Source organism: Talpa occidentalis, unplaced genomic scaffold (genome assembly GCF_014898055.3).
Source record: "Talpa occidentalis isolate TD23 unplaced genomic scaffold, MPIMG_talOcc4v2.1 talOcc4.6, whole genome shotgun sequence".
Lineage (NCBI taxonomy): Eukaryota > Metazoa > Chordata > Mammalia > Eulipotyphla > Talpidae > Talpa > Talpa occidentalis.
This window is the reverse complement of record NW_023604972.1, coordinates 6,863,431-6,883,776: the sequence shown is the minus strand read 5'-3', so window position 1 is coordinate 6,883,776 and position 20,346 is coordinate 6,863,431. Positions and strand designations below refer to the sequence as shown.

General features: G+C 44.1%; 1 protein-coding gene across 1 annotated transcript; it reads right to left on the bottom strand.

Moving 5' to 3' along the window:
- Positions 1-18,213: 18,213 nt before the first annotated feature.
- LOC119261087 (ubiquinol-cytochrome-c reductase complex assembly factor 6-like) lies at positions 18,214-18,466 on the bottom strand. The gene has a single exon (XM_037530312.2). The coding sequence runs from the start codon at positions 18,464-18,466 to the stop codon at positions 18,263-18,265; it is 204 nt and encodes a 67-aa protein (XP_037386209.1). The 3' UTR covers positions 18,214-18,262.
- Positions 18,467-20,346: the final 1,880 nt, after the last annotated feature.

Here is a 20,346-nt window from a genome sequence, read left to right as displayed (position 1 = left end):
TGGAAAAGGAAAAAAAAAGCATAAATAGAAGCTTTAAAAAAGCCACTTACTTATATCACAATCCCTAAATAGTCCTTCCCAAACTCTAAAGTGGAATTTGGGGTTTCTTTACATGTGTTAAAACACTATATAGTCTGAGGGAGGACCTCCCACCCCCTGCCATGGGAGGTGGGGTGGTGGAGGCTCCCTCACTGGGTTAGAAGGACTTGAAACTTGTTTTTAGGAAATGCGGTTTAACTTTTATCCATTAAAAATATTGTTTAAACTCTGTAATGTGTAAAATTGTTTCCCCCACCAAAGTAATGTATTCGAATCCATTCCCCAGTAGCCATGAATATAATCTTATCTGAAATCGACCTTTGCAGAGGTAACCAAGATGAGGTCCTGCTGGATTATGGTGACTCAAACCCTACAACTGCAGTCCCCAAGAGAAGGCCAGGGAGAGATAAAGAGATTTGCAGAGGCCAGAACCCCAACAGGAAGCCCAGGTGAGGGTGGAGGCACAGAATGCACGATGCTCCCCAGCCAAGATGGCGCAAGCACCCGAAGCTAGCTGAAGCCAGGGAGGGCTCCCTTGGAGCCTCGACACCACCAGCCACTCTGCTGACACCTTGATTCTAGCCTACAGAACTGTGACAGAATAGATTTCTCTTGGTTAAGTCACAGAGTTTGTGGTGATTTGTTATGATAGCCCTAGAAATTTAATAAAGACCTCAATTCCTGCAATTGCACAAAGAAAACAGAGGGTCAGGCTGCCTGCCACTCCGTGGAAAGAAGATGGCGTGATCAAGCCTCCTAAATGACTGGAAGGGAAAATTGCCTCTCCTCTGAGCCCTTGCTGAGGCGCAAGCGACTCTGCACTGGGACTCCGGTCCTGCATGTCTGCCCTCACTCCCCAAATCTGCATCTTGCTCCCTGCAGCAGTCCTTCTGGATTTCCCCCAGCACATGTGGCTCTTCAAGCTACAAGACAAGGAGGAGCCATCTTGGTAGACTAAGCATGAGCCTTGCTCACCTGCCGCTTAATCTCCTCTCTCAAGGACGCAGGGAGATCTCCCTGAACCTCATTGCAATCTCTGGCAGTAAAGTCAACAGTTGGAGAAGTCTCCATAAAGTGATTTATGTTCAAATCTTGGCATCTCCCCATGGACAGATTAGCTCCAGAACATGCAGTATTTGCACACAGGTCTAAGAGGAAATGCTGCGTCTACAACGAAATGAAAGGAGTTCAAGGAGTGATGTGCAGTAGAGCAAGCAGAGGACACTTACATAGCAGACGATCCCACAAAGTAAAATAGTTATAAAAACCAGAGGACATTCATAAAGAAAGTGAAGTCTTGGGTCTCCCCGGTGGTGCAATGGGTTGAGCGCAGTGCTGTGAAGCTGTCTGTAGCCTCTGCAGTGCCGGTTTGATCCCCACCAGCCTCGGAGCAACCCACACGGCAAGTAGACCTCTCCTGTCTCGCCCCCTGCTCCCCTCAGCAGTGTACTTCAGTCTCTCTGCCTATTCTGTTGCCCACTCTTTCTTTGGTGAATCTTCTCACCCCCTGCATCTCTGGCCTGTACCCCAGCTCTTGTATAAAAATAAATAAATCTTTAAAAAAAAAAGTGAAGTCTCTGAGGTTAAGGGGGTGGGAGGGATCCATCAAGGGGATGTAAGGACAGTATCGCGAAAACTTACTGAAAATAATTAACAATTTTAGTAAAATTCTGGCATCTTCAGTTCCTCAATAAAATTTAGTTGCTTTCATTTCCCCTTCCCAAGAGACAAGCATACTCTGAATCAAAAAGCACAAGAAGACAAGTCCAGAGAAACCCAGCAAGGCAAAGAGTAGATCAAGAATCCCTGGAACTGGGCCAGGATTTCTGCTAAATCGATAAAAGTCTATCCTTACCCACACTCTATGAAGTAGATATCCTTGTCACCAAGTTTTTTAGAAAGAACCTAAAACTTAGATCAGGTTTTCTCAACCTCAGCATTATTGATATGTGGGGCCAGATGATTCTTTAGAGTGTCCCCCTCCTGTGCACTGTAGGATAGTAGGCAGCCACCCTTGCCTCTACCCACTAGATGTTACTCTCTATCCCAGTTAGACAACAAAATATGCCTCTAGCCTGGGGGGGGGAAAGGGTGAACTACCCTAGTTGAGAATCACTTTTTTTGATTATTTATACAAGAACTGGGGTACAGGCCAGATGTGCAGGAGGCTGAGAGGATTCACAGAGACAGAGTGGGGAACAGAACAGGCAGAAGGACTGAAATGTTCTGCTGAGAGGAGCAGCAGGTGAGACAGGAGAGGTCTGCTGTGCCTTGTGGGTATCTCACTGGCCGGCCAGGATCAAACCCACACTGCAGAGGCTGCAGACAGCTTCACAGCGCTGCGCGCAACCCACTGCACCACCAGGGAGGCCCCAAGAATCACTGTTTTCAAGAGTTGCAGTTTCACAAAGCCAGTGAAACATGGGGTTTCAAGACTTAGGTGGGAATTATTGGCCAGTAGTGATAGAGAAGGTATTTATCTTAAGACAGAGTCAACTATTTTTTCCCTGTTGCCCCAGTAATGACAACTTTTAATGAGAGCATAAAGTAGGGCTCTTTATACTCAAACCACATCACTGCTGAGGTAAGGATAGAGGGCTTGAAACAGGAAGAATCCTCAAAGGTGCCTGGATAGGTAGTAGAAGATACACTGATCTCTCCTTCCACAATAATTATATTTTCATATGATCTCAAAGTCAACTGCAATAAAGCCATTTATGTTCAGCCTCCCTTGCAGCTAGATGTATTTATCTAACTCAGATCTGGTCAATGGATGTGAGTGCAGTTGATCAGCATCTTCTGGGACATGAGCTTAAAAGGAGGACTTGTGCTTCCTGGTCAGTCTCTTCTCCATTCTAATGCTTGGCAGATGGACACAGAGTGAGACCATGAAGATAAGGACAGGGTGCTGGAAATGCAGGACAATGAGAAAGAAGCTTCTTGGACCCTGACAACTCTGCAGAGAAAAACTAAGTGGCCACCTTGAACTTTTCATGAGCTGCCATGATTCTTGAAGCCACTTTTTGTTGGGCCTCAGCAATGACTGTGTCTCTCTATAAGGTGAGGATGCCTGCAGGACTATAATTAGACCTTTTGACAGTTGTGTTTAAAAAGCCCATACCTGAACCCAAGCAACTACTCAGTGATGGAATCCCAGCCAGCAGTGAAAAAGTATAGTATGTGGGATAGTATGTGGGAAAGAGGCCTTCCCACTGTCTAAATCATAATATACGAGGAATAGTGATTGGCAATATTTACTAAATGGTTACCATATGTACCAGGAATTGTAACTGTTTCATATAAACTAATTTATTTAATCCATATCAAAACTCCCTGAAATACTATAATTACAATTCCTCATTTTATAACAAAAGAAACTGAAGCATAAAAAGATCAAGTCATTTGACTAAAGGCATACAACTTGTAAACAGACGGTAGAAATTTGAACTTGGCCAGCTTAATGCCAAAACCTATGCTTTCACAGACTTTTCCAAATGCAACTCAGCAGTTTGTATATCCAACCTCGATGTATAAGGATTTAATGATTTCCATTATCTCCCCAGACCTGTAGCCTCATGGATCTCTCAGCTAAAGGGTTGTCTTTAATATGTTTTAGCTCATTATTTGTTGCAACCTCTGTGATTATTAGAAATAGGTGACTCAACAGCCTTAAATATATGATATTTATAACAAAATGCCAAGCAGAGTAAATATTTCCCTTTGGGTAAAATGCTCTGGTCCAATAACATAGGTGGTGAAACAAATTTTTAAAGATGTTCTTGCCAGCAAGTTTTCCTGGGTAACTACAAATACTATCCTTTAAGCAGCAGAAATTTAAAAAAAAAAAAAAAAAAACTTATGAGGAAAGAGGAGGTAAATAAAAACTTCTCCCTATTCCTCCTACTAAATACAGCTACAAACTCTGAGGTTATGTAAAAAAATATGTAGAAGATTATAAAATATGTAGAAGATTATAAAATGTGGAGAGAAGGAGGTGGCACAGCTAGAAACTCGGAACCCCTGGAACAGCATGGGGTGAATTCCTAGATTTAAATCTAAAGAAAGGCACCTAGGTCTTGTATGCTAAAAACTACAAGATGCTGATGAGAAAGGAAAAAAAAAAAAAAAAAAAAAAAACCACAAGCCAAAATAAATGGTTTATTTGTTATCTCATAGGTTGGAATGCAACATAATAAATATAACATTTTCTGCTAAGTTGATAGACATTTAATGCAATCGCTATCAGATCCCTGACAAGAATGGTTTCATCTTGGGCCTCCCTCATGGCAGTGGGTTGAGTGTGGGGCTGCCTTCAGCCTCTGCAGCGCAGGTTCGATTCCCGGCCAGCTGGAGAGATACCCGCGTGCTGTCGCGGACCTCTCCTGTCTCTGCCGCTGCTTCCCACAGAGGTGTTTTTGGTCCGTCTGCCTGTTCTGCTCCCCGCTCTGTTCCTGGTGAATTCTCTCACCCTCCTGTGCTTCTGGCCTGTACCCCATTTCTTGTATAAATGGATAAATCTTTTAAAAAAAAGAAAGAAATGGTTTCATCTTATTAAAATTTACTCTAAAATTTATATGAAATGGCAAAGGAACTAATAGAATAGTTAAAACCCAGTTTGCAAAAGAATCAAGATGGAGGAATCAGTCACCCTGTTTCAAAATGTCGGAGACAGTGACAGGGATGAATGACAACCATCTACTGTTGGTGAAGGAGATTCACAAGCTCAGCAGAACTGATTAAAAATCAGGAAATAGGTCCAAAAAAATAGCCCCAATTGATTCTGGATAAAAATACAAAAACAATTCCAAGGAGGAAATGTAGCCTTTTCACAAGTGGTGGGGAGAAATTTCACTCTTCACGTAAGTATTAATGACAAGTGGACCACAAATATAAACATAGTCCCTAAAGTTTTAGGACAATCTTTAGGATCTAGGGTTAGACAAAAGGTTCCTAAACTTGGCTCCAAAAGCGTGCACCATAAAGGGGGAAAATTGATAATGTGTATATTATTAGCAATTCAAACCTGCTCTGCAAAGACTCTTTTAAAAGATAAAAATATGCTATAGACTCAAAGAAAAAAAATGCAAATCACATAGCTAATAAAGGACTAGTATCCAGAATATATAAAAACTTCTTCAAACTCAAGAGTAAAAAATTAGGCAATCCAATTGGAACATGGGCAAAGGAAACATTTCATTCAGGAGGATAGACAGAGAGCAAATAAGCACATGAAAAGATGTGGAGTATTATTAGTCATCAGGGAAATGCAATTTAAAGCCACAAAGAGATATCACCACACACTTATCAAAATGACTAAAATTAAAAATAGTTACAAAGGCCAGTGAGGATGTGGGGAAACTGGATGGTTCATACCAGGCTTATAAAAATTTTAAAAGGGACAATCTCTCTGGAAAAAAAATTGCCAGTTAAAAATAAATAAATAAATTGCAACTCCAGAATTGCAACCCTGGGCATTTATTCAGAGTAATACAAATGTGGGTTAACACAAAACCACAGACATTTATAGCAGACTTATTCCTGATTGCCAAAAATTGGAAACAGCCCAGATGCCTCTCAATAGATGGTTAAACAAATTGTGTTTTATCTATGCCATCAAATACTACTCAGCAATAAAAAGGAATAAGTGACTGATATACAGGACAACATGAATGAATTGCCAGGGAACAATAGTCAACGAAATATGTCAATTCCAAAAGGCTACCTGCATTGGATCCATTTACATAATATTCTCAAAATGACAAAATTATAGAAATGGTTAAGGAGGGAGTAGAATGAAACAGAAATTGGGGTGGCTCTAAAAAGGAGGGATCTGTAATAATGGGTTGTGTCTTGATTTTATTAATGTCCTGCTTGTGGGGTCTCCGTGGTGGCAAAAGGGGTTAAGCGTCAGCACTATGAAGCTACCCACAGCCACTGCAGCAGGAGTTCGATCTCCAGCCAGGGAGCTGACCCACATGGCATAGCAGACCTCTTCTAACTTGTCCGCTGCTCACCTCAGCAGTGTATTTCAGTCAATCCAACTGTTCTTTTTTTAAAAAAAAAAGTTATTTATTTATTTATACATGAATTGGAGTACAGGCCAGATGCACGGGAGGGTAAGAGGATTCACCAGAGACAGAGCGGGGAAAGAACAGGCAGACTAATGAAATACACGGCTGAGGGGAGCAGCAGGCACGACAGGAGAGGTTTGCAATGCCATGTGGGACCCTCGCCGGCTGGCAGGGATCGAACCGGCGCTGCAGAGGCTGCGGGCAGCTTAGCAGCCCAGCGCTCAACCGCCTGTGCCACCAATGGAGGCCCCAATCCACCTGTTCTTTTCCCCATTCTGTCTCTGGTGAATCCTTTCACCCCACACCTCTGGCCTGTACCCCAGTTCTTGTATGCATAAATAAATCTTTAAAAATATATATCCTATTTGTGATATTTATGATCAAGATTTTTTTTGCCATTTGCAGGATATAACTGTGAGTAGACACTGAGTAAACAGCACAAAGAATCTCTTTATATGACTTCTTGCAACTGCATGTGCATCTATAATTATCTCAAAATAAAAATGTCACTAAAAATAAAACTTGTCTGTGAATCCTTCATGTGATCTGCTTTCTTAATATATTGATTCTATTTTAATCTTTTTTGATGACCCAATGTCTCCTTACACTGCCTTACTTTTTCTTTTCCATAGCACTTAGTGCTTCTAGCATGCTTCATGATTATAGCTTACTGTCTGTCTTCCCCAATCAGAATGAAAACACGCCAGGGCAGGATCTTTAACTGTATTGCTCAATGATGCATTTCAGACACCCAGAATGTACTTGGCACATAGTAGGTGCCCAGTAAATAGTTATTGGACACATCAAGGAATTGTTAAGATCAGTGTATTCGACAGGGTTCTCCAAAGGAACAGAATAAATAGGGTGTGTGTGTGTGTGCGCACGCGTGCATATGTGTGTGTGTGTGTGTGTGTGTGTGTGTGTGTGTGTGTGTGTGTAAAGGAAGAGAGAAAGGGAGAATTTTAAGGAATTGGCTCACACAATTATAGCAGCCAGCCAGTCCAAACTCTGCAGGGCAGGCTGACAGCCTGGACAGGGAAGAGCTGATATTGCCGCTCAAATACAAGGCTTTCTGCAGCAGAGACCCCACTTGCCTAGGAGAACTTGGTCTTTTGTATTATGGAGGCAATTTGCTTTAGTCAAATCCACTAATTTCAATGTCAGTTCCAACCCAAACATCCTAGCAGAGACTCTAGAAAAATATTTGGCCATGTCCATGGGTACTATGTTCCCTTGAAATCAACAATACAATGAACCATCAGAATCAGTACTAGGATCAAATAAAGTGAGTCCTCAGAGCCTGGGGCAGGGGTGGAAGGTTAATTCATTCCTGCACTTCATAAGTTATTGTGCTTTTTATTGTGAGCAGTTTCCATCTCTCCATTTTCTCACAAGCCAGTAACAACTCTGTCTTGCATCCGTGCCTCTGACAACCTCTAGATGCTCTGTAACCTACTGTTTGAGTCTATGTCTTGGAAGATGAGTTAGCTCAGTTTCTTATGTCAACACAAAGAAAAGAAGCAAGCAGGTTCTCAGGGAGGTCTAAAGATGCTCACCTGCAAACAAGTGCAAGAGATCCCAGATAGACTTGACTTGGAGCTCAGACGCCATTTTCCTTCTACCCTGGATCTCAGCCATGAGCTAAAAATATAGAGATAATTTCCAAGTTGCCCGTTTAGAACCAGGTCAGGATGTACATGATGTCCAGGCTCCAAATGAGTTCTAGTTTTGATTCCAACAAAAGTAGACCTTGAGACAAAGACGTAGGAAAAGACTTTATCTGGGAGATGACCCCAGGAAACTGAGGCAGGGAAGGAAGAATAATCAGTAAAAGGTACATTCAAGAGTAGATGAACAACCACTTCTGGCAACTGGCACTCAACCTCATGGGCCCTTCTGAAGAACACTACAGACCACCCCTCCGTATCTTCCCACTGTGGGAGTCAGGGGGCAGGCAACCTGGGGCCATTTTCCACTGTCTTCATGTCCCACTGATTTCCTTCTTCTGGGTTGTCTCTGACTGATGGAGAACAAGCTACTGAGAGGCAGAGAAAGTCTTCATTGGAGAAGATGTGGGCACAGCTGTTGGAGCTGGATGCTGTTGGCACACTGGCAAGTCTCCTGGGGCTGTTGGCTAGCTCAGGTGGGGCCAGGCTTCACGTGAGAGGCACCCGCAGAGCCCACTCTGCAGAGACTGCCGGCCAGAAACTATTCAGGATGCCAAGAGACAAAATTAGTCTTCCCATTTTTTTTTTTTTAGGAAAGAGATTCTAATTAGGTATCATCCACTTCGCCCATTGCGTTGCCTTCTGAATTTCTAAGGTCCATCATCTTATATTTAGGTTTCCTACGAAAATCAGAAAGGCTATGGGAAGCTTCTGCTTAATCGCATTTTAGCGGAGTTAATCAGGACTGTTGGCAGCTGTGTGGCTAACAAGCCATGTAGGGCCAGTCAACTCCCTGGCGCTTCCTCAAACAAGTTTGTAAAAACCACCTCTAGCTTTAATACATATGGAGAAGGACTTGCAGATTGGGGATAGTTTGACAAGAGCAAAATTAACATAAACAGAGATGGAAATGTAACACTTGGCAGGGTGAGGGAAGAAAATCTGCCCAGTGGGCTTTCTAAGGCGCTGGATTCTTGGTGGAGGGAGGGACGTGAGTGCTGACCCGGTGTCTACTAGGGGCCGGCACGGTGTTGGGGTACAGCGTTATCTCCGACCTCCCGACAGCCTCTGCAGGAAGACCTGCTGTTCCACTTGCCAGATGAGAGAACCAAGGCTCCCGAAGCCATTTGCCCAAGGTCTCAGAGCAAGGCCAAGTTGGAGTCACCTGGTGCCCCGTCCAATTCCAGCTCCAGCTGGTTTCACTCTTTGGAAGATTTCAGGGTCCTCTTCTTATCCCCAGTGGTCTGAAAATTTGCTCTAATACAAACTGGTAACAGGTCTCTTATTATTGTTCTTTTCATTGGGCCCTTTGAAATCTGGGAAGTTTTTTACATTCTTTTCAGAGTCCCTTCTGTCCTTTATCTCTAGCCCCTCTTTCTGGAAAATGCCTCCGCTCTTACCACATCTTTGTTTCTGTTCTACTTTCTGGGAGATTGTTTTGACTTTGCTTAACTATTTATTGAATTTTTTTTAACATTTTGAAGATTATATTTTTATTTTCAGGAGTTTTCTATTTTAAATTTCCTAACTATGCCTTCAAAATTCTGTCATGAATATAATATCACATCTTGCCTTCCTAAGGAATTATTATGAATTGTTGTGGCATTGTAAATTTCCTTCTGTTTACTGAATTTCCTCTGATTCCGCCAAGTTTCTTCTTCATGATGGCTTGATGGCCTCTTTTTCATATGAGATGCTTTCTGCAGATGCTGGATGATCTGTCCTTGTCTGGGAGTGAGGCATTCAGATGCTGCCTGGACCTGCGTGCACAGACAAGACTCACCAAGCAATGGGCTTCACCCTATTAACGGGTCCTTCATTTGGCCATGACACCAGACCCCTTCCCCAACTGTCAGTATCTGCAGATTGCTTTTTCTTGAGCTTGCGGCTTTCTACCCACAGAATCCTCCAGCCTTCCATGGGGTAGTAAGCTTGCCTGCTGCATTCTCAGCACAGTTAGAGAGAACATCACAGTAGACTATATAGACTCCCACAAAGTTCTCCCTCTCCCCCATTTTAATAGCATTCCTGCTAGCACAGGGGACTATGGTGATGGTGCACAGTGCATTGGTGGAGGAAATTCTATCCAGACTACACCTGGGGGGTGAGGGGGAAGCAAACATTGCTTAAAAATGAACAATGATGTAAAACATATATAAATAAATTTTTAGAAATTTAAAGAATTTAAAAACAAAAAAATAGTGCTCCTTTTAGTGAGAATGAGGGGCACCCTGAGACCCCCAAACCTTCACGTTCCCCAGAGGTGGGGAAGGGAGACTCAGGGCCCTTGTAGAGAATCACTGGTCCTTTCAAATGAACCTAGTCACACCCTAGAAGCAATTAATGGAACCATAAATTACAATTCCACAAAGGAATGAACGCCCCCCCAAAAAAAGGACACTATCAATACAATTTCTGTACTGGCAAGAGGCAGCTCTCCTGCCCGCCTGTGACTATGCAGGTGCCTCTTTTTCTTTCTCCTTTTCCTAATAAACCTGTCCTTTTAAAATGTAACCTTCACCTGCTATGTCTGCCTGTGTCTGTGCAAACGCCTTATCTCCTGGGGAAACTCACCATGTGCCGCTAAAGCTGACAGGGGATTCTGGGGAAACTTTTCTCAGAGGGAACCCAAGGACCCAGCTCACTGAACCCCACATCACAACAAATCGACATCATCGAATCTGCTTGTCAGCTTTTAAAATGTATTCTTTGCTCCCATCTGCCTTAGAAGCTTCGCACTTTATTTGGGATACTGTGGTTTCATGCTTTTTGTCCTTTTGCGATCGCTTCCATTAGATTTGGGGAAGAAATGATGCAAATACAGGTCTATAATGTATTGCATTAGGTTTGAAACTTGCACAGGTTTCACCTCTGTGTGTTCGCAGATACGGTGTCTACAGTTATTATCCCCTTCCTTGGACACAAACATAGTTGCCCATTTTTTCCGCCACCACTAACAGCAACACAATCTTGAATCTGTTTATGCATGAAGTTCTTTCTACCTTTGAGGTTATTATTATTAAGAGAGGTTTGTGGAAATACAGTTAATGGCAAATTTCAAAGGGGCGTCACAATTCTTTTGCCAAATAGTTTTAATCCAGGAGCAGACATACAAACAGAGCGTGAAAGCATCTGCCTTCCTCCAAGCCCGCTGGCAGGAGCCTTGCAAGTCGTCCCTCTTATTTCAAATCAAGGCCATGGTAGAATAGGGAGGCTTTCTTTGTATCTTTGAAAACAAGACTTCTCTCCCTGGGAAGAATCAAAGCCGAATCCTGAAGGGGAACAGCAGGAAGAATTTCAGGAGCAGCCAGGGTGCCTTGAGGGAGTGTTATGAAATCAACAATGTACAGAAGCAAACGCTATTTTGGAAAGAGACTGAGCGGTGGGCTAGTTTGACATCATTTCTTTATTTCCTAATCACAGATAAAAGGCTAATTCGTGAGCTGTCTTTCAGGGCTGCAGACACTCTTTGAAGAAATACGGATCCAGATTTTGAAGCCAGAGAAACTAAACATGTAACCGGGTAATCCCCAGGGAGAGGGGAAGGTCCTGGTTCTCTGCCCCACCCTGAGGAAGGGTGGAGCTGTCAGAGCAGAGACACTAGGAGGGGCCTGGGTGAGGGAAGGAAGGGAAATCTGGAAGGAGACCTGGAGGAAGCCACAGAGCAGAGAGACACAAGGAGAAGCTGCGCTTGCTTCAGGCCTTGGCTCCTGCCAGAACTTGGGGACATGGAAGGAGACATTTGAAACAGATACAAGTGGGAAACTCATCAGGAAGTTGACAATGGCAGCCTTTATCTGGATTTTGATTTTGTTCCTTTCCTTCCAGACGTGCCTGGCGCCTTCTGACCCTTCTGAGTCTTTGCCAGAAGGTGCCTGACTTGTGGCACACTTTCGGGTCTCAGGGGTTCTGCTTTGGGCCAACCCTGTCTAGCTGGGCATTTACCCATGAGGTGACGGATCACTTTGGGTGTTTAATTGGAAACTGTTTTAATATATTACTCTCTTCTCTTTATTGCACTCTAAAGTTGTATTGAAGTTCCTTTCTCTTGAAGGTTTTAAACACTAGAGTATATTTTGTCTTGATGCAGCAGATGGCAGAACCCACTTAGAGCACGCAGGTTTGGGGGTCCCAAAGTACCCCTGACTCTGACCTATAACAAAAACACTGAACCACAAGTACCAGGGAGCCATAGAAGCCGCTGGGCAGAGCAGCAAGATGATGGACTTGGGAGCCAATGAGGTTTAGATATGGGACAATTTGACCACCTGCCTCCTGGATCTTGGGGTTCTCAGTGGGAACACTGATCCTCTGTGTGGGGCTGTTCGGAGGCAGAAGAGAGAGAGTGGCCATGAAGTCTTCTTGCTGGGGATTTCAGCTTGAAGCTGAATGGCCATCTAACCCTCTCCTGTCCCTCTTCAAGGAGGCGTGCTTAGATTTGCAAAATAAAAGTCCAAATCACCATGGATTGTCCTTTTACACCTGAGCTTGGAAAATTATTATCATTGCTGCAATGAATTCTTTTTAAATTTTTTAAAAAATTTCTGACTATGAGCTAATATCTTTTTTTAGTTCAAAATGCTGATTTTATTATAGACAGAAGACCTGCTCATTATGTGGGGAAAAAAAAAGGACTGGCATTTTTGGACTGTTTAAGGTAAAGGATGAAAGTCCAACTTTCCTAGTCCTTCCTATAGAGGCAGCCACCATTAATGATTAGGTGTTCATCTCACAAGGTTGTTGTTTTTTTAATATGTACATTTGGAACTGCGTGCACAAATACACATTTTAATATATATATTTTATTACATAGTTTTTAGCCCACTTCATATCACACTGACTGTTTCTAACCCACTTTAGTCATCAGCCTCGTAACACAAGTGTATCGATCTGCTCCTGTCTTAAGGGTTTGTGGCTTCTTTCACCCTATTTGCTCTGGCTACCCTGACGCTTTACCTCTTTTTAAACAAATGACAGTGCCTCTGATTTTAGAGAGTTTCCATGCATTATCAGCTGTCAATGAGTTCATGCTTTTTGTTGTGTTGGTTTTGACATATCAATAAGGTACCGCAGAACGGCAACTGGTGTGTCCTCTCAACAGCCCCTGCAGCCCTGATGCTGATCTGCCCAGGGAGTTCTTAAAAGCTACAATTGAGAGGCTTACCTGGGATGAGACCTTAAAACAGCCTGTTAAATTTCTAGGGAGTTATTTTAAAAGTAAACTGTAAGTCTACATCGGCAGAGAAGACAGGATGTTGTCAGGAAGCTTCCGGCAGACTCCTCGCCACACGCAGCACTAGGAAAACCTGCAATATGAGTAACACTGCTAAATACTTGGCTGCAGAGATGACAGTAACTGTCTAAGACCAGAGCATGGCAACATGCTTTGGATACCCAGGGGTTAACAGAGCTGGGTATGAAGGAAAATATTCATAAAGACAATTTACATGAGCAGTAAAAGAGACTGAATAACTCCTGGCATAAGATTTATAGGACTAATTCTGGGCTGAGGTTTAATATTCCAACTGCTTTTACTGGCCGTGGTCTGCTTAAGAGCGAATAGAACATTTTGCAAAATTCAGAAATATAGGTACACTTCATTTCTAGGGTGCTGTCTCTTGTATAGAGACTTCATATCCAAAACTATGCAGACAATAGAAAATCAGGATGATCTGACTCCTGAAAGTAGTAAGTAAAGAGCGCACTCCCTACCCACAGCTTCCATCATCCTCTTGGTGTGCAAATTCCTGGAAAAGGTTTTTGTGAATCTTTCTCAACCAACCTAGAGCATCACATGTAGATTCCTGTATTCAGGCTTAAGGGTTGTATGTGTGTGTGTGTGTGGTGTATGTGTGTGCATGAGAGAGAGAGAGTGCACAGTGGGGGCATGTGTATGTGTATATGAGAGAGAGTTCACAGTGGAGAGAGGAAGAAAAGGGGGAGAGAGGGAGACAGAGGGGACTAAGGGAGACAGAGAGGAGGGAAGGGGGTAGGCAGAAGAAAGAAGTAAAAATGAAAAGGAAGAAATACTTATCCAATAACCAGAAATGTCTGCTGATACCTTCCCTTCAAGACTCGTGACATCTTGATAAGATTGGAACCTTTATTTTATGACCCATAAAAACCCCAAAGCTTTCTACCAATGTCTTTTGTTTTCTAAAAATGGGGGACAATTACATTCTCGTGGTTTTCTCTGCCTCTGAAGTCCTGTTGCTGCCGGCTCCACGTCTTAATCCGGAGGTGAAATTCAAGCCCTTCCTCAATTTCAACAAGAGTAATGACAGCAACAACACAGCCCCCACAAGATGTCTGTGAGTGTGCATGCCTTGCACGTTCTATTGACCGTTTGGAGGGGAGCCAGGGGGAGATGGAGAATGGGTTCATAGCATGGAAAAACAATTTCCAGAATATTAGAACAACTGTTTGTAAAATATCCTTCGGCCATGCAGCGGCGTGGAATTTTCATGGCTTCCTCTCCCACCTCTGAGGGCCCATGCTCTCTCTTCTTTTTCTCCCTTCTCACTCTGCTTCCCGCATTTCAAGTTTTGAATTCCACCCTCAATGCTGAGCACAGGGATCCTGAGCTCCCCCATCCCTGACTTCCAAAAGCCACCCCAGGCAACTCTCACAATTCCAAACCCATCATGGCTTATACAGCCCTGGCTTCCCTGGGGGACGGCTGCCCCAGAAAAATATTATATTCATTCCAGTCAAGTGAGAGGTCTGACCTGTCTGGCTGGCATCCAGTCTCGGCAAAACACCGAGAGACAGTCCAGCATAGAAGCCGGCGGGCACTCTGCTCGCTCCGCCTCTCAGTTTCCCTGTCACTCATGCTTCTTACTCTACCCTGCTCCTCAGTGCAATGTACCAGCCTCCTCATTCGCTCCTATTAGCCATTATTTCCTTCTAGAACCTGACACCCCTTCCTGATCCCAGGCAATCCAGCCTAGTCCCAGCATCACACATAAACACATTTCAGCTGCGAAAAGCAACACGGTCTCATTCCAACATGCACTGAAGAACTTTAAAGATAATCAGATTCACAGTCTATTTTCATGCTTCTCAAAAGAATTTTCCATTTCTTTTTCTCCTGTTAGTCTCACCGCCCCTGAATGATCTCTGTGTCTGAAACCACCAGCACCAGTTCTCTGTTGTAACACTTTATTTTCCCGACCCAGGTATCTTCTTTCTAGCCATTTCTCTGTCTCTGTAACACAAAATCCCAGCAATTCAGCAGGCAACAAGAACACATCCCCAAAAGTAGGGAAGGGAAGAATTAGGGCGTTTGCACATTTTCCCACTGGGTTTCTGCTTGTAGCCTCTTTATCTCTTCTTAGTCTCAAAGATTTGGCCTCTTCTCTTGGTCCCAGATTGTCAAGAAGCTTCTGGCGGACTCCTCACCACATGCAACACAAAATTCCATTAAACTCAGGCTCAAATGATTTGCCAAATAAAATTCATCTTTTATTTTCTGAATTGAGAGAACACCAGTCATTCAGAAATACAATGTCCCCTCTTGCAGTGCAAGCAGAGTGCAGTAGGGAGCAAAGGAAGAAAGTAAGCTGCTCAATTAAACTTATTCCACCACTGATGGCCCGCAGGCTAGAGTGGGGGACCTTCCCTAAGTGCTCCTTGACCAGGACTTCCAAACAACTGCGAACTGCTCTGGTGGGTGTGTCCGGTTCCTGGGGCAGACCAGACATTAGAAGCTTGCTGTAGAATCTGCGTGGCCCTAGGACTGTCAAGTGATGAAAGAGGCAAACAAAAAGGCAGAGTCAACTCAAGACAAGTGAGCTGAGTCTTTACACTCCTGTGCTGCTCAGCCTCAAGAGGTGGAAGGAATTCAAAGGGTTTGGGGTGGAGAGCCTGCATGCCCTGATGCATGGCCAAGACGTCCCTATGAGAGCAGAGCTGGGATTTGAACCCATCTAGACTAGCTGCAGCCCCCTCCCCACTATTACCTTTATCTTTCAAGAATAGTATGAGGCAAAGTGGCAGGTTACAAATTCAACAACCAAAAACCTGTTGCATTTTTATATACAGTGAACAAGAAGAAAAGGAAGTTAAGAATTCCATTCACAATCACTTCAAGAAGAATCAGGGCCTCCCCGGTGGCGCAGCGGTTGAGCGCTGGGCTGCGAAGCTGCCTGCAGCCTCTGCAGCGCTGCAGCGCTGGTTCGATTCCCGGCTGCCGGTCGAGGGTCCCACATGGCGCACAGACCTCTCTTGCCGCCCACTGCTCCCCTCAGCAGTGTACTTCGTCGGTCTGCCTGTTCTGTTTCCCTCTCTGGCTCTGGTGAATGCTCTCACCCTCCCGCACTTCTGACTGTACTCAGTGCTTGTATAAATAAATAGATAAATAAATAAATAAATCTTAAAAAAAAAGAGAAGAATCAGATACCTAGGAATTAATCAACTTAACCATGTTGGTGAAGGACTTATACAATGAAAACCACAAGGAGCTATTAAAGGATTTGGATCATGAAAAAAGAGATAGAAAGACATTCCATGCTCATGGGTGGAGACAATCAACACAGTGAAAAATGGCTATTTTGCCAAAAGCTATAAGTCAATTCAATGCAATCCCTATCAAAATACCGTAAGTATTCATCAACAAAATTTAAAAATATTAAAACATATATGGAGCCATAAAAGGCCTCAAATGTCAAAAGGAATCCTAAGGAAAAAGGAGAGAAATGGAGGCACCACATTACCCGGCTTTAACCTCTACCACAAGGGATGAGGGAGGATAAAGAACTAACAGCGACAACACCACACCTGTCTGCAGCCACGCCACCAGCACCTGCTTAACCTGTTATTCTGAGCTCATTTTAAAAAGAAAGAAGTTGAATTAATTGAATCCCACAAAACTAAAGAGCTATGGAGGGAAAAAAAAGAGCCCTAATTTATTTATGCAGATTATACGTCTCTGCATCTGCTCACACAGAGCCCGCAGACATAAGCGTTTATTCAAATAGGCTCACATTTTCGAGTTGTTACAATACCTGCAACTCACAAGATGAGCATAATTATCCTATTTTTACAAACTCTAATATGATTTCAATTGATGTCAGTAAGTTTTGATTGAATTTGCTGCTGATTAGAGTTGATCGTCTCTTCGAACAACAAGAAATTATGTCTCATTCAGTTCGTTAGCAAGACTAGTGTTCGGTTTATGAGCCATAGCACCGATGGCAATTATCAAGGAGAATGGATTTCTAATGTGGACATATTAATTATGTAGATATAGGAAAATTAAAATATTTTGCCCTGCCAATTATTATTATGAAAAATAAACAAGCCATAGACCGTGGAGGAGAAAGTTCAGTTTACGCTGCCAGCTCGTTTTCCCTCCTCCAGGGAGACTATAGACCCCAACAATGTGATGGCACAGACATGAAACAGAGAGGGGCCCTAGTGGTCTAGCTTGGGAGAGAAAATCCCAAAGGAATCTGAAGGTGATCCTCCGCAGAGTTAGGGGAGGGAGAAGATAGACACAGGAAGCAGAAATTAAGATGTCCGTCTCATCTGGAAGCTGAGAAGATTGTGACATGATCAGATGTCACATGGGAAAACTCATCCAGTCATGAGCACCTACTATGTGTTGGACACTGGGGTTAAAGTACTGACTCATGGCCGCCCGCATGAGCCTGCAGCTTAAAGGGAAAGTTAGGTGTTCCCCAGGAAAATACCTAAATGCCTACTTAAATCTAAATGCTCTGAGAAGGGAGGAATCACAACTATAAGAAGGACTGAGAGTCTGAAGCGGGATTTGCTAGATGCCTCTATGAGCCAAGGGCATCCTGTTGTATTTGTGTGTCTTGGTTCACCTTCTGCAACAATTCTGTCCATGGTGTGTGTAAGGAGTGACTATGACTTAGGACTAACCAGCTAAGCCAGGTATAGTGGCCCCCACGTCTAGCAAACCACACAAAGCAAGAAAGTTTATGGGGGCTGTAACCTTGACCCTCCAGGCCAGGGTCAGGAAGCCGGAGGGTCTTTCACATCATGAATGAATGCATTATTCTGGAGAATGAAGAGCTTCTTTTTTTTTTTTTTAAATATTTCAATTTTATTCTGCTTAGTACAAATACTTTCCAATATTTAGAGAAATATTAGCTTCATACAATAAGTATTCCTTGTCAACATCACTTATCACTTATACTTTCCATTTCCCTTATAGTCAAGCTTATTCAGAGAAAAAAACAGAATTATAAGGGCAGGAAACATCTCAAATACTCTTATCTCATAAGTTAGTCAAGATTAAGTATCTACAAACCACATTCAAGAAGTTGAAAACATGAGCTGTGGCAGTTTTCAAGAAACGCTGGTCAAACCTTAATTAGAGCTCCATTAACATCTACCGAGCACCTGCTCTTGCAATGGTGCTTACGGACAAGCAGTTTAACTCTATTTTAAAATACCTAAATATTAAAGACTTATAATACTATTCAAAGTTCTTGCCAGAGCAGTATTTTGAGTTTTCTACTGCTGGGAAATTTGAGGTTCATGTTGTCTTTCTTTCAGTCCCAAAAGCTCCGTTTTGAGTTCTCCAGGCTTTGGTGGAATTTCAGGTATTGTCAGGTCGGGCTGGTAGTACCTGTGCACCACTTGGGCCCTGGCGCACATGGCCAGGAGGCTGGCGGCGACCGTTTTCAGGTAGGTGGGCCAGGGCACGCCCGCAGGCATGGTCGGCGGCTGGACGGGGAGGGAGGGCGGCCAGGTAGATGGTTCCCAGCGCACGACGGACTCGAACTGGCAACAGGCCACCCACCTCCACGGGTTTTGAGTGTGGAGGGGCAGGAGCTTCAGAACTCCGAGACAGCTTCCGGGCAGCCGTCCAGGTGTGCCCGGGAGGAGACAACCGTGCAGCAAAGGCGGCCGGCGGCCGGCCCCTGAAGAGCTTCTTTTTAACCAGGGTTACATTTTTGAGCCAAGCACAACAACAATGAAGAACAGAGACGATGCCTGCCGGGAATGCTGGTGCAGCCCCCACCTCACAGGCTGCACCTTCATCAGGATTGAGAATGCCCAAGTTCAGTGCTTCAGAGGACCCAGAATTGAGTCCTCCTGGATTCACATAAGGCCAATATCAGCGGGACCCAGGAGCAGGCAGCAGAGCACACAACACGGAGGCACTCTCGGCACCCACGGGTTCAGCTCTGTGACAGGGAGAGAGTGGCCAGGTCAAGCAGGGACCCCAGCCCCACTTCTTCTGCAGAGTCTCTCCTCCCAGTCCGCCCCAGTCAGAGCTAATTAGCTATCACGCTTAGAATGACTTATTGTGTGTCAGGCGCTGGCCTAAGCAGTGGGGATGATAATGGGGGACACTGGGGTGACATTGTGAGAACAATGAACGTTATTTACATATAAACACCCAGAGACACATGTACATATGTATATGGGAAGCGCTCACATGTATTACATCTTTTTTTTCATTTCATTTATTCTATTCATTTCATTTATTCATACATTCCCCGTGATACCCACACTATTATCCTCATTTTCATCCTTAGTGAATCCCATTATCCCAATAATAATATTATTGGTATTGTGGCATTGGGAGAACAAATAAATATTACAGACATGTACACAGTGTTAGTCCTTACACATATATGTGTATTTGTATACATGCATGTTATTACAGCACATGTGTATGTTATAATATGATAAAACATTATTATTATTGTTGTTTTCAGGTAAGAGATTAGACACAAAGAGTTAGAAAACTTGTCCCAGATGGTGCAGCTACAAAGCAGCTCCAGCGTCCCGCTCCTGTCTCCGACACACCACGCCACAGGGCAGGCCCGATGCAGTGTTAGATCAGAGGGTAGATCCCCAGTGTGAGCTGCCCTAGTAATTACACCCCAGCCATGGTCACTCACGAGTCCAGATCATGTGGGTAACACCCAAGTTTGGGCCAGCAGAATCCATCCGGAGAGCTTTTGCCTCTCTGGAAACCAGGCTGAGAGGCCCGTGTAGCAAAGGGAGAGAATAAAGACCCGAAGCAGGGAGAAGGCACAGCGGGAGGGAGAAGGAGCAACTCTCAGAGGAGCTCAGCAACTCCCTTCGGTTCCGGAGGAGCCTGATTTGTCCTTCTGTCCCGAGGCCTGGATTGCAGCTCTTCCTGTGGCTCGGGTTCACATCCCTGGTAACCGCACCTCGCAGGCCCGGGAAGGGGTGACTGGGAGTCAGCAGAGGTCCCCTCCAGCCCGCAGCCTGGCGAGGTGCAGCGTGCCCAAAGCCACATTAATTAAGTCTAAACGCTTTTGTCCCCGAGGAACTTCAAGTACAGTGATTAAAATTCCTAGGGCTCATTCGACAGCTTCAGAACATTTGGATGTAATCCAAACTCAGTGAATTCTAGCCTTTGGGGTGTGCCGCCAACAGCACCCCAGGAAGGCAGAGCAGAGCCGGTCCCAGTATTTCTCACCAGCTGTCCCTGATTTTCAGTGGCACTTTGTCCTTTGGACCTTTGTCCACTAGGTACCGACTCATTTTAATCATTGCTCTGGCATTCCCATCACAGAAGGCAAGATGGGCTACGTAGGTCAGAAATCAAGGCGTGT

Coding starts and splice junctions, on each gene's coding strand:
- LOC119261087 (XM_037530312.2), bottom strand. CDS start 18,466: ATGCCTGCGGGCGTGCCCTGGCCCACCTACCTGAAAACGGTCGCCGCC.